This window comes from Heptranchias perlo, chromosome 2, assembly GCF_035084215.1.
Source record: "Heptranchias perlo isolate sHepPer1 chromosome 2, sHepPer1.hap1, whole genome shotgun sequence".
Taxonomy (NCBI): Eukaryota; Metazoa; Chordata; class Chondrichthyes; order Hexanchiformes; family Hexanchidae; genus Heptranchias; species Heptranchias perlo.
In genome coordinates, this window is record NC_090326.1 from 139465273 (window position 1) to 139479242 (window position 13970).

At 43.5% G+C, this 13970-nt stretch overlaps 1 protein-coding gene across 7 annotated transcripts in view; it reads left to right on the forward strand.

Annotated features, from left to right (window-relative positions):
- Window positions 1-13970, forward strand: part of LOC137344593 (cAMP-responsive element modulator-like) — a 140343-nt gene that overhangs the window by 40617 nt on the left and 85756 nt on the right. For all 7 annotated transcript variants that reach the window (XM_068007711.1, XM_068007670.1, XM_068007716.1 and 4 more), the window contains 2 exons: window positions 7258-7384; window positions 8830-8976. In XM_068007711.1, the coding sequence (XP_067863812.1) occupies window positions 7262-7384; window positions 8830-8976 (270 nt within the window). In that variant the 5' untranslated portion in view covers window positions 7258-7261. The remainder of the gene's footprint in view (window positions 1-7257; window positions 7385-8829; window positions 8977-13970) is intronic.

The following is a 13970-nucleotide window of genomic DNA, read 5'->3' on the forward strand; positions in this document are numbered from 1 at the left end:
AGACCGGGTAAGGACAGCAGGTTTCCTTCCCTAAACTTCTTCTAACATTTATGAGATGGGGAGAGAGAGAGCGAGCAACAGGCACAGAGATAAAAGGGTAAATTTTAACCCCCAAGAATGGGTGGGTTGGGGGCAGGTGGGCAGTAAAAATGCATCCCAGCTCCAACGCGCCTACTTCGGGGTTTGACCTCGACGCGTTTGGCTGCGCGCATGCTTCTGACATCCAGAATTCCTGACGGGCCGATATTTAAAGAGCCAATTTCGGTCTTTAAAGTACTTAATCCTGTTAACTTTTTGTGCATTGAGTTACACAAACCATTTTAACTTCTCCTGAACGTGTCTCTCACGGCCTCTGAAACACGCCATGGAAACGGAGGCGAGTTGCAGCCAACCCTCATTCGGACTTTTAAACCAGTGATTGACACGTGAAGAAAAGGTCAGTTTTTGCAGCAGGGCAATCAGTTCTCTCTGACAAACCTTTGGGAGTTCTTTGTGTTTAGATTTCTTTGTTCACACTCAGAATTCTTGTGTTCAGACATATTTACCTGCATTTTGGACCCCCTCAAACTGACAACATCAGAATGGATTTATTCTACAGTACATCTGAGGAGGAGGCACATCACCATCTGCGACAGGCACGGCATCCAGTTCTGGGAGTTTCAGATCCACAAGACAGAGGTGCGCCACAAGGACCTGCAGAAGACCAGAGAGGGGGCTGACGTCTCCGGAGGCATTACCCATATGAGAGCATCTACAGACAGGTTGAGCTTTCTGTACCTGTCTGAGGAGCAGCATCTACGCAGGCTGAGATTGAGTCACCAGGCGGTCGCAGACATCTGCATGCTCCTTCATGCAGACATGATCCTGGCTGGGCCTGGTGGCCACGCATTGCCCGTCGCACTCCAAGTAACCACTGCCCTCAATTTCTTCGCCTCTGGATCCTTCCAGGGCGCCACTGGTGACATCTCCAGGGTCTCTGTCGTCTGCACGTAAGTGTATACGACAGGTCATGGATGGCTTGTTTGCCAGGGCATCCAACTTCATCAACTTCTCCTGTGACGACATCAGCCACACTCGGACGACAGTGGGTTTCAACTCTTTTGCTGGCTTTCCACATGGGCAGGGCGCAATTGATCGCACACAGGTAACAATCTGAGCACCTGCACATGAGGCAGAATTGTTCATCAACCAAAAGGGATATCACTCCATCAATGCGCAGCTGTTTTGCGACACCGGAAGAGATTTCTGCAGGTGTGTGCCAAATTCCCTGGCAGCTGCCATGATTCCTTCATTTTGCCCGAGTCCAACATCCTCGCCCTCTCCCACGTACAAGACAGACTTAAGGGCTGGCTCCTTGGAGACCAGGGTTACCCCCTGCAGACGGGCCTCATGACACTTGTGAGAAACTCCACCAATGAGGCACAGCAGCACCAGGTCTGTCATTGAACAAGCCATAGGAATGCTGAAGATGCGCTTCAAGTGCCTGGATCGATCTGGGGGAGCCTTTCAGTACTCACCAGTGAGGGTGTGCAGAATAATAGTCATGTGTTGCGTCCTGTACTACATCGCTCAGCAGAGAGGGTTACACGTGGAGGAGCTCCAATATGCTCACGAAGCATCCGCATCTACCGGCAATATTGAAGATAACCAGAGCAGCGGCACACATGGCTGCTCATGATGCCAGGGAGTCACTCATATCTTATAGGTTCTCATGAGGAGATCTGCAAAATGAAGAGAGTGAACTACTCAACCGCCTGGAATAACAACCACCACGAGCCCGCCGCCCCCCCCCCCCCCCCCCCCCCACTGCTGCTTGCACAGATCATTTCTTCAACCATGCATACAACCATTGCAAACGCGCCCAATGGGTGGCATCAAGTCTTGGCGGTTCATGATGAAGCACATGAAAGGGCGCTTTCACAAAAGGGACTCAAGAAATGACAAGATGTGGCAGTGGTGGTGATAATTATAACATTTAATGTGCATGTAAGAAAAAACAAATATAAATAAAAAATCTGACACTGCATCAGACACCCTTGTGCATACCCTTGGTGATTACAAAACCTTCACTGCCACCTTCCTACCGCATCTACATGGTCCATCCCCTGTGGCTTGAGCAGGGGTATTGGCAGGTTGCTCAAGTCCCTGCCCTGACCACTGAGATGCTCTCGGCCCATGCTCTCTGGGTTTTGGAGCCCGTGAGGGCCCCGCCAAAAACTGTTCCACCTGCATCTATTGAGGTACTGGTTTCGTCAACATCCTTTCCCTGGGCCACGGCCACATCACTCCCACCACTCTGCTGGACAACAGCTTGGAGCACATCTGTGACGCGTTCTAAGGCCACTGCTAAAGTATCTGTCTGCCTGTTTAAGGCGGCAGAAAAGTTGGCATACTGAGTCCACACGGCCGTTGTCATGGCCTGAATGGACTCCTTTGTGAGATGTGCTTGGAGGCAAATGGTACGTTGGCCTTTCTTACAAGCAGGTTGGAGTCCAAGAGTAAGGAAGTCTTGCTGCAATTATACAGGGCTTTGGTGAGACCACACCTGGAGTACCATGTACAGATTTGGTCTCCTTACCTAAGGAAGGATATACATGCCTTAGGGGCAGTGCAACAAAGGTTCACTAGATTGATTCCTGGGATGAGGGGGTTGTCCTATGAGGAGAAGTTGAGTAGAATGGGCCTATTCTCTGGAGTTTAGAAGAATGAGAGGTGATCTCATTGAAATGTATAAAATCCTTAGAGGGCTTGACAAGGTAGATGCTGAGAGGCTGTTTCCCTGGCTGGAGAGTCTAGAACTAGGGGCCATTTAAGAATAAGATGAAGAGAAATTTCTTCGCTCAGAGTGTTGTGAATCTTTGGAATTCTCTACCCCAGAGGGCTGTGGATGCTCAGTCGTTGAGTATATTCAATACTGAGATTGATAGATTTTTGAACTCTTAAGGGAATCAAGGGATATGGGGATTGGGCGGGAAAGTGGAATTGAGGTTGAAGATCAGCCATGATCTTATTGAATGGCGGAGCAGGCTTGAGGGGCCTTGTGGCTACTCCTGCTCCTATTTATTATGTTCTGTGGAGGCTGCCATTCTCTCCATCGCAAACATTCCCACACATACCTGTGCCACCATTCCACTAATGCTGGAGATGGACTCCTCCATCCTCTCCACTATTGTGGAGAGTGTGCGTGGCACATCATCCAGTACCTTGCAAAGGTTCAGCTGTACATCTATCATTCTCAATTTCAACAATGGCCTCCAGGGTTCAGCATCTGTGGCCAGCTGAGCAAAGCATGGAGAGGAGTGCACCCCCCGAAGCGGACTCTCCACAGCTGCCTCTGCCATCAGTGTCTGCTCGTGTTCACTTATGAGTGGTGAATCACCAGGTGACAACCCAACCCTCTGCCTAACATGGCCCACCGAAGTGCCAGTATCTGCGCTGGGGCATGGCTGGATCTGACGTGACGGTGCACCCTCAGAGGAATGGAGCTCCTCTGAGGAATCGCCCTCTTCCATGGTGCAGAAGAGGGCAATTCAATCCTTGAAGGTCCTGGAAGAGAACATAAAGCAATATTAAGAATCATTGCAGAAGTTAGTTTGCAATGAGCATACTGAAGTGTGCAACAGGTCAGATGTTGATAACAGCAATTCATGATGTGTGCGAAGGATGTTAAAGTTCTGACACCAGCTGTTTGTCGGTTGCCAGTCTCGCCACCTCTGATGGCCAGGCATTCAACCGTGTGGCTGAGCTCCAAGGCCGCCTTCTCCGCTTCTGTCAGGGGCATTATTTATGGTGGCCCTCCTCCGGTCCTACTCTGCTCCCATGCATTCTGCGCCCTCTTCCCCTACACAGACATGTGAGTGAGTGAGGGTGACGTGGTCACCCGATGGATGCATTGCTTTGGGTGAGGCTGCCAATGAAAGAGATGCATCAAAGGGTGCGTATCAGACAGATTCATCACATTGTATCAGGATTCGGGTGAGTGGGAGTGGTGGGTTCACAAATGCGGGGGTGAGGAAGTGCACAGAAAGTGAAGGTAAGTTGATAATGAGAATTAAGTGGGTGTGAGGAGTGATGTGATGGACTGGGCTTGGCAAGTCGGATTGAGGGGGGGGGGGGTGTTGTACACCACAGAATGTGGATGAATCAGTAACTACACACTTTTCCTGACCTGGTTAAGTCATTAAAGTGCTTGTTGCACTGCACCCATGACCTTGCCATGGTGCTCCTGCTGCTCAGCTCCTCTGCCACCTCGAGCCAGGTCTTCTTGGTGGCAGAGGCAAGGCGCCTCCTCCGATCCTGTATGCTCCTTGACGTCCAGGGGGCTCTAGATTTGGAAGTCCCATCCTTTTTCTTTGTGGGAACGTATTTGCTCTGAACCTTCACTATCTCCTTCTTGAATGCTTCCCACTGCTCTTACACTGATTTACTTTCAAGTCGCTGTTTCCAGTCCACTTTTGCTAAATCATATCTCAGCTTAGTAAAATTGGCCTTTCCTCAATTGAGAACTTTAATTCCTGGTCTATCTTTGCCCTTTTCCGTAACTACGCTAAATCCAACTGAATTATTATCACTACCACCACAATGTTTTCCCACTGATATCCCTTCCACCTGCCCAGCTTCATTCCCTAAAACTAAGTCCAGATCTGTCCCCTCTCTTGTTTGGCTTGCTACATACTGGCTAAAAAAGTTCTCCTGAATGCATTTTTTAAGAATTCTGCACCCTATATGACTTTTACACTGATTTTATCCCAGTTAATATTGGGGTAGTTGAAATCCCCTGCTATTACTGCCCTATTGTTTTTGCACCTCTCAGAAATTTGCCGACATATTTGCTCTTCTATCTCCCTCTGACTGTTTGTGGGTCTATAGTACACTCCCAGCAGTGTGATTATCCCTTTTTTGTTCTCATTTGATGATCCTTCTAACATATCATCCCTCCTCACAGCTGTAATTGTTTCTTTAACCAATATTGCAACTCTCCCTCTCTATCTCGTCTGAAAACCCTGTAACCAGAAATATTGAGCTGCCATGCCCACCCATTAAGCCATCTTTCAGTAATAGCTATATCATACTTCCACCTGTCTATTTGTGCCCCTAGCTCATCTGCCTTATTCACTATACTCCTTGCATTGAAGTATATACCATTTAGCACTGCCACATTCCTTTGTTGTCTATTTTCTAGCCTTTATTCCCTCTGCCTTCCGAGCTCAATTACTAATTTTCTGCCTCCCATTTCCAGCTCTGCATTTCTCCCTTCTGATTCAATGCTCAAGTTCCCATCCCCCTGCCAAGCTAGTTTAAACCCTCCCCAACAGCACTAGCAAACCTCCCCACGAGGATATTGGTCCTGGCCCTGTTGAGGTGCAACCCGTCCAGCTTGTACAGGTTCCAATGCCCCAGATATCTAAAGCCCTCCCTCCTGCACCATCTCTCTAGCGACGCATTCATCTGCACTATCCTCCTATTTCTGTACTCACTAGTGCATGGCACTGGGAGTAATCTGGAGATTACTACCTTTTGAGGTCCTGCTTATTAATCTCTTTCCTGGCTCCCTAAAATCTGCCTGCAGGACCTCATCCCTCTTTCTACCTATGTCATTGGTACTGATATGGACCACGACCTCTGGCTGTTCACCCTCCCCCCTCAGAATGTTCTGTAGCTGCTCAGTGACATCCTATGGGAAATTCCATTATACAGATGTCCACATTGCTGTCACTCTTGGCTGTGATTCCACTAGGTGGTGCTGTGTTAGGAATTTTAATGTTAAAGATGTCATATTTTGCCCATCACGTCACACTCAGTTATTCTGGAGGGTGCTGATTCTTTTCCCCACAAATCACTGAAAATACTTTCAGAAGAAAAACTCATCATTACGAACGAAACCCTAGGCCAAAGTATTTAAATGGATCTGGATTAATTAAGCAACTGGGTTAAGGAATGGCAGCTGATTTTAATGTGAATAAGTGTAGGGTAGTGCACATTGGAAAACCAGGGGAGAAATGCATGTGAATAAAGAGCTGTCTATAAGTAAAGATGAAAAAGGAAAAATATTTGGGTGTGATTATTGATCATATGGTATGTGTCCAGTCATTATGAAGTCATCAACAAAGCTATTCATGTTCTATTGATACCTTTGGTTTGTAGTCCAAACAAGTTATTTTTAACCTTGAGTAGATAAGGCCACATTTAGAATATTTTGTATGATTCAGGACAGCGTGGTAGATGTTTGAGAATTTCGGTGAACTTATTTTCTTTGAAGAAAGGAGGTTTGAGATGGGACACAATCCAGGTATTTAAAATGCAGGGAGACACAAATAAAAAGACAGCTAGTTAACATGAATGGGGTAAAGCTGGGTGATGTGACAGAGCAGAGGGATTTGGGGTTTAGGCTCACAAGATTAAAACAGCATCTTGAGTGGATAAGACCATTTTTTTAAAAAAAAGCTAGTGGAATGCTGGGTTTTACACAGAGAGGTATAAAATATAAAGTCTAAATATAATGGTAAATCTATATGAAGCTTTAGTAAGACCACAGTTGGAGTACTGTGCGCAGATTTGGGCTCCACACGATGGGAAGTATTTTGAGAAAGAGAGCCTATAGCGCAGATTCACTAGGATGTTGCCTGATGGGAGCAAATATAAAGAAATACTTGAGAAATTGGGGTTGTTTTCATTAGAACAGAGGAGATTAAGACACTGTAGATAGAAACAGCCCATTTCCAGTGGTTGAGTGGTCTAGAATCAGGGGACATAGATCAAGATTAAAGATTTAGGACAAAGGGCAGGAGAAACTTTTTTTACACAGGGTTGTGAGGCTGTGGAATGCACAACCAGAGTTAGTATGTCAATATGTAAGAATAGGTGCGATAAGTGGTTGAAGGAAAGGAAAATCAAGGGATATCAGAACAGGATGGGCACATGGGATTACGACTACTGCTCATGTGGAAGATAAACAGCAACATGGGAGTGCTTGAACTGAACAACCTACTTCTGTGTTACAATTTCTACATAATTTTCTGGATTGTGAGTGCATGGCTAAAGAATACAAATACAATACAAGCTGCAAGTAAACTGGAGATTGCCAAAATTCCATCCCCCACCTCTTTTCCCACCCCGTCCCCAAAGTAGAATATGTGGAACAGATTTGCAGCAAAAGCAGTTAATGCGCGTTGATTAACTTCATTTTGTTCTATGTATAAAGACATGATGCACTGTACTTTTTAATTGAGTAACATTTGGGTCTTGCATTTTTTTTAGACAAATGACCATGGAATCAGTTATTGAATCTCAACAAGATGGCAGTGTAACGGATTCTGTGACAGATAGCGAATCTATCCAATTACAAGCTCAGAATTCTCAGAATCAAATCCCCACCATTGCGCAGGTAATATTGTAAGAATTGTTATTAATTTTGGATGTTAAATTGCACATTTGGAAGTTAATACTGTTTCGAAGCTGTATATTGAATTTATCCAGTTGGTGAGAAAAATCATGGAATGAACAAGAGCTACTATGTTAGAATTGCCACAAGTATGGATTGACTCTTTCTCCTCTTTTTCACTTTTGTCACTTTTTTTTTCTTCTCCTGCACCAAACCGTTGAGACCCTCATTTGCTCTTTTACTTCTCACTTTTTAACTTTTCAACCTTTGTCTTGGCTGTCTAGGAAGTACTCTGGCTGTTGTGATGAGCAGGTATGCTGAGAAGCACTCAGCATTGATAGATGGACAGCAATAACAACTTGCATTTCTATAGCATTTTAACGTAATAAAAAGTCCCAAGACGCTTCATGGGAGCGTCTCATAAGCAGCCTGGAATGCATCATTTTGGTTAGAATTCATTGTTTAATTTCCTGGATTGGGAATGCTGGCTAAAGTCCTGTATCCCTAATCTGAGACACAAATAGAGGTACATCTTTTTATTGTTTTGGGGGTTATATAGCGAATCGGATTATACACTTTTCCTTTTACAGTAAATAAAAAAAGTTCCTTTTATAGATCAAAATAATGCCCTTCCTGAATGTTTTACTTTCTTAGGATAGGGACAATTTTTATATAGAGATTGAATACATCCTGCAGTAACTCTGTGTTATAGACAGATGACTTGGCTACTGGTTGTGAAATCGGCATACGATAGTAGAAAGTTCAGAACCAGTCTAGGTTGGATTTTTTTAATAGGTTTCTTTTGTTGTATGAAGAGAGAATATTTACTTTATTCCACTTTTTAAAAAGAACTTCATAACAGACTCTTGATATGAGCTGGTAAATTGGGTTTTGCCCTGCCCTTTTATGTATCCTCAATGTTTCTGACCACTTATTATCTGTTACTACCATACTTGTGCTTGGGTGTTAAGACAGTGATTTCAGTAATTTGTTTAAATAAATTTAATTTTCGCCTTAGATTCCACAACATTTTCCACCTGAAATTCAATGTCTAGCTGTCATATTTCAGATACCATTGGAGAAACAGTAATTGTGAGCAGAGGAAACTATGTGGTTATTCCAGCACATCTGTAATTTTTTTTAAAAAGTAGAACTTTCTTGGGTATTGCTGTTTTCTTGTTAAAATGAAGGAAAGGTTTGCACTGAGAGATTTTAATTTGAAAAATTTTTACTCTTTAAAAAGTGTACTAAATAGTTGTAAAACAAATACTTTTTTGTAGTTGAAATCTAAACTAAAGGATTGTCATAAATTAATTTTGAAGTTGAAATGTGGAATGCTTACTTTTTGCTAATTTTGTATGTGGTTTTAATGCATATTTTTAGCGAGGAAATAAATGCTTGCTGAACAATTATTCTACTTGTGTATTCTTGTTTCTTTGTTGTTGCAGGTATCTGTAGCTGGTACTCAAGTTGCTTCAGGGTCTCCAGCTGTAACTGTTGTACAGCTGCCTTCTGGTCAGACTGTGCAAGTCCAGGGAGTAATCCAAACAGCACAACCCTCTGTCATTCAATCACCACAGATACAGACTGTTCAGGTTAGCTATGGTTTTAGACTATAACTTCTTTCAGAAACCTGGGTACAATGTAAATGTAAATCCACCATTACTACATAAAATAGTTTTAAGGTATATTTGTACTATTAACATTACTTTTTTAACCCCACATATCTTGGATTTCCTTTATTAATGGAAAAACAATATCATTTATTTTGTGAAATTCCTATTTCCAACAATAAAAACACAAACATTTATTTTTGCATTGGCAACTTGGCAACTTTCAGGAGTGACTAAAATTGCATAAGATAAATATGGTCTTCTGGAGTTGAGGAGGTGGTGGGGGGTCAGTTTCACCTTCACCAGCTGGAAGGTAGTCTGGTTGAGCAGATTGCCCACCAATTGAAATCAATGGGATGAAAATCAGGATGGTTGTGCAATGGATGGGTATTCTGTTCTGCCAGATTACTGCCCTGGCGGTGAAGGTGAAAATGATCCCGCAGGAGTCCTGCAGCTCATCACTCCTAGCAATGCAACCCATGAAGTCCAGGCAACTCATTTCTATTTCCTCTGGTATTACTTACTTGCTGGTTTGTCCTGTTTTAAAATTTGTGGGCCTTGAGGTTTGGAAAGAACTTTTCCTAATACTGTTGTCTCATTGATGGATAAATCCTAAATCAGAACATAAAGGTCGGTTGGCATCTGCAACTTAGAGATATATGCCAAATTACTGGGAACATTGATTTAAACTTTATATGAGCCCATGAGGCTCAATGGTACGCACTTAAACGGCAAGTGATGACATCAAGTTTAGACACTCCTGTTCTAGAGTTTAGTTTGTTTTTTTAAAATAGCTGAACAGTTTAAATGAAGTAAGAGAATTTATAAAAACAGTGCAATAATGCATCATATTATCACAGTACTTATTGACTAATTAGCACTCTAATAATAGTAGGATTTGTTAAAATAAACATGTAAGCACAGTTAATCCTTCATCTACTCTATACTGTTTTCTTAATAGAACAAATGCAAACTGTGAGGGTGTTCCCATTAAGAATCTCCATAGCAGTTTGTACTAAGTGGTACAGAGCATTCCAGTGAAATGTACCTTAACGAAGCAGCCTTGCATGAAATTTAAACTTTTTTTTTAAACAATAGAATCTTAGAGACTCTTGAAGTGAAGGTGTAATATTACTTAATAAAATCCTCCACCATATGAAAGGTAGATTGGGAGATTGCGACCATTCTTAATAACAGTGTATGATACTGTACATCATTTCATGTTGTCAAGTTTCGTTAGATTTTTAGGTGTTTACTCTAGATATTTTTCTTGGCTTCAGCATCTCGGATCACTGCCTATGATCTGGGAGTATCCCTATATCTGCCGAATATCTAGGTAATTTATTTTTAGCCCAGGGATTGAACAGAAAATTCGTATTGCTGTACTGGTTATATCACGTGCGCTGATGTGATCTTCCTGGACTTCAAAAAGGGTAGAATAAGCATCTCACTAGACTGGCTTAGGCTATAAACTGCCAAATAGATTATTAACCATTCAATGGATAAGTGAACAGAAGCAATAACACCTTTATAGATTTACAAACAGTTGTGTCTGCTGCGACAAGCTGCAATGTAAACTGGACTGGACAGCACATCCATGGATATTAACCTTTACATAAGCACATAAGAAATAGGAGCAGGAGTAGGCCAATTGGCCCCTTGAGCCTGCTCCGCCATTCAATAAGATCATGGCTGATCTGACATAGCGGTTAGTTGCTGACTGTCCATGGCATCTCTCTGCTTATCTATCTCTCCAATGGCTTGAGACGGGCTACTTAATTTGAACAAGATAGGCTGAGAAATACTTTTCACAAAAATAGCATTCACAAACTAAAATATCTCAGAAGAAAAAGAACAGTTTTAGAGTAAATTACAACGTCATTCTAACATGATCTGCTCAGGTGTATGATCAATTTTAATACTGAGGTTGGAATGCATTTTGTTACTTGGGGAAAAGGTCTTTGGTCAATGCAGAATTGGAAAAAAAAATGACAACAGAGGATACTTGCTTGAATTTGGCAGCCTGAAGCAACTGGCAATTTTTATTTCCCACTGTCAGCAGAAGAAAAATCACAAGCTGACCTGAAGCTCACCAGATGTGCAAGATGCCGGGAACCAAAATTCAATCTGGAAATTGCCATGTTGTAGCTGAAATGTGAGTGAAACTGACGAGTAAAAACAGGCAGAGAACGCTTAGAAATGTAGATCTCCGTGCTGAAAAGCGGGCTTAGTTTTGGTTGGTTACAGGTGGACGATTTCCTCCATTTGATGATTTAGCAAAGAAGAAAATTAAGAAAAGGTATGGAGACCTACAAAGAAATGTTTGGTAGTAAGGGAGAGAAAAAGCAGGAGAAGTAGATGAGGCCAGAAGTCTCTGTTGAATGGAGAAAATTAAGTAAACAAAAGCAATGGAAATAGTGTCTTAAGAAGAAAAAATGCATGGTTTAAGGAAAAAAGTGAGTTGACACATGATGATTTCTGGGTTTAAAAAAAAGCAAAGAAGTGGAAGAGGTGGACATGTGAGTGAAGAAACGTGGTTGCGGTTGTCGATGAGCTCAATGAAAAAGAATTGAAAGAGAACATCCTGGTAAGGCAGCTTTCTTGCACAGCCAGCAACAGTGGTTTGAATAGGAAGGTAGTAGTTGATATAAAAACAGAAAATGCTGGAAATACTCAACAAGTCAGGCAGCACCTTTGGAAAAGAAACAGAGTTAACGTTTTAGGTCGATGATCTTTCGTCAAAACTGGAAGAAGTTGAAGATTAAACAGTTTTTAAGCAAGTACAGAGCCGGGGAGGGAAGAACAAAAGGGAAGGTCTCTGATAGGGTGGAGGGCAGGAGGGATGATGGTGCAAGGCAAGGAGGGTGGTAACGGGACAAATAAAGGAGCAAAAGATGAGCCTAGAGGAGCTGTAAATGGCAGCATCAGAACCATTACCAGCACCTGCTGTCTGAAAAAATGGGAGCAGTTGTTATGATTTGAAGTTATTGAAATCAATGTTGTGTCCAGAAGGTTGTAAAGTGCCTAATCGAAAGATGAGGTGTTGTTCCTCAAGCTTCTGTTGAGCTTCATTGGAACAGTGTAAGAGGTCGAGGTTGGAGTAGGATGGAAAATTAAAAAGGCAAGCGACCAGTGGGGCAGGGTCACGCCTGCAGACTGAGCAGAGGTGTTCAGCAAAGCAATCACCTAATCGGCATTTGGTCTCCCCAATGTTTTTTGTACTCATTCATGGGACGTGGGCGTCGATGGCAAGGCCAGCATTTATTACCCATCCCTAATTGCCCTTGAGAAGGTGGTGGTGAGCTGCCTTCTTGAACCACTGCAGTCCGTGTGGTGAAGGTTCTCCCACAGCGCTGTTAGGTAGGAAGTTCCAGGATTTTGACCCAGTGACGATGGAGGATCAGTGATATATTTCCAAGTCAAGATGGTGTGTGATTTGGAGTGTAACATGCAGGTGGTGGTGTTCCCATGCGCCTGCTGCCCTTGTCCTTTTAGGTGGTAGAGGTCGCGGGTTTGGGAGTTGCAGTCAAGGAAGCGTTGGTGAGTTGTTGCAGTGCATCTTGTAGATGGTACACAGTGCACTGGTGGTGGAGGGAGTGAATGTTTAGGGTGGTGGATGGGGTACTAATCAAATGGGCTGCTTTGTCCTGGATGGTGTCGAGCTTCTTGAGTGTTGTTGGAGCTGCACTCATCCAGGCATGTGGGAGAGTATTCCATCGCACTCCTGACTTGTGCTTTGTAGATGGTGGAAAGGCTTTGGGGAGTCAGGAGGTGAGTCACTCACCGCAGAATACCCAGCCTCTGACCTGCTCTTGTAGCCACAGTATTTATGTGGCTGACCCAGTTAAGTTTCTGGTCAATGGTGACCCCCAGGATGTTGACAGCGGGGGATTTGGCGAATACAGTATACTAAGTTGAAAGAAGTACAAGTAAATAGCTGTTACACCTGGAAGGAGTGTTTGGGGCCCTGGATGGTGGGAAGGGAGGAGGTGAAAGGGCAGGTGTTGCATCTCCTGCACTCACACAGGGAAGTGCCTTGGGAAGGAGAGTGGGTGCTGGGGATGACGGAAGAGTGGACCAGGACGTCGCAGAGGGAGCGGTCCCTTTACAATGTTCACAATGCAGTCTCCTCTACAGTGGGGAGACCAATCGCAGATTGGGTGATTGCTTTGTTGCACACCTCTGCTCAGCCTGCAAGCGTGACCCTGACCTGCTGTAAGAGGCTAAGGGCAGAGAGGTCAGAGTGGGAATGGGAAGGGGAATTAAAATGGTTGCTTGCCATTTTAATTCCCCTTCCCATTCCCACTCTGACCTCTCTGCCCTTAGCCTCTTACATTGTTCCAATGAAGCTCAATGGAAGCTTGAGGAATAGCATCTCATCTTTCGATTAGGCACTTCACAACCTTCTGGGCTCAACATTGATTTCAATAACTTCAGATCATAACCATTGCTCCCATTTTTCCAGGTAGCATGTGCTGGTAATGGTTCTGATGTTGCCATTTACAGCTCCTTTAGACCCATCTTTTGTTTCTTTACTTGTCCCATTACCACCCTCCTTGCCTTGCATCATCATCCCTTTTGTCATTTAATCACTCCTGCCCTCCCTCCTATCAGAGACCTTCCCTTTTGTTCTTTCCTCCCCCTCCCCCCCATCCCCCTTTCCCTGGCTCTGTACTTGCTTAAAAGCTGTTTAATCTTCAACTTCTTCCAGTTCTGACAAAAGGTCATTGACCTGAAACGTTAACTGTTTGTTTCTCCACAGATGCTGCTTGACTTGCTGAGTATTTCCAGCATTTTCTGTTTTTATTTCAGATTTTCAGCATCTGTAGTATTTTGACTTTGAGGTTGTAGTTGATATTGCACAGGCTGTGGCTCACCTCTGGGTTAAAATAAAGAGGCAGGGTGAACTAGAGAGCTGACCAAGATTGTAAGATAGATGGAATGGGAAGTGACAATGAAGGAGATAACCAATAGTA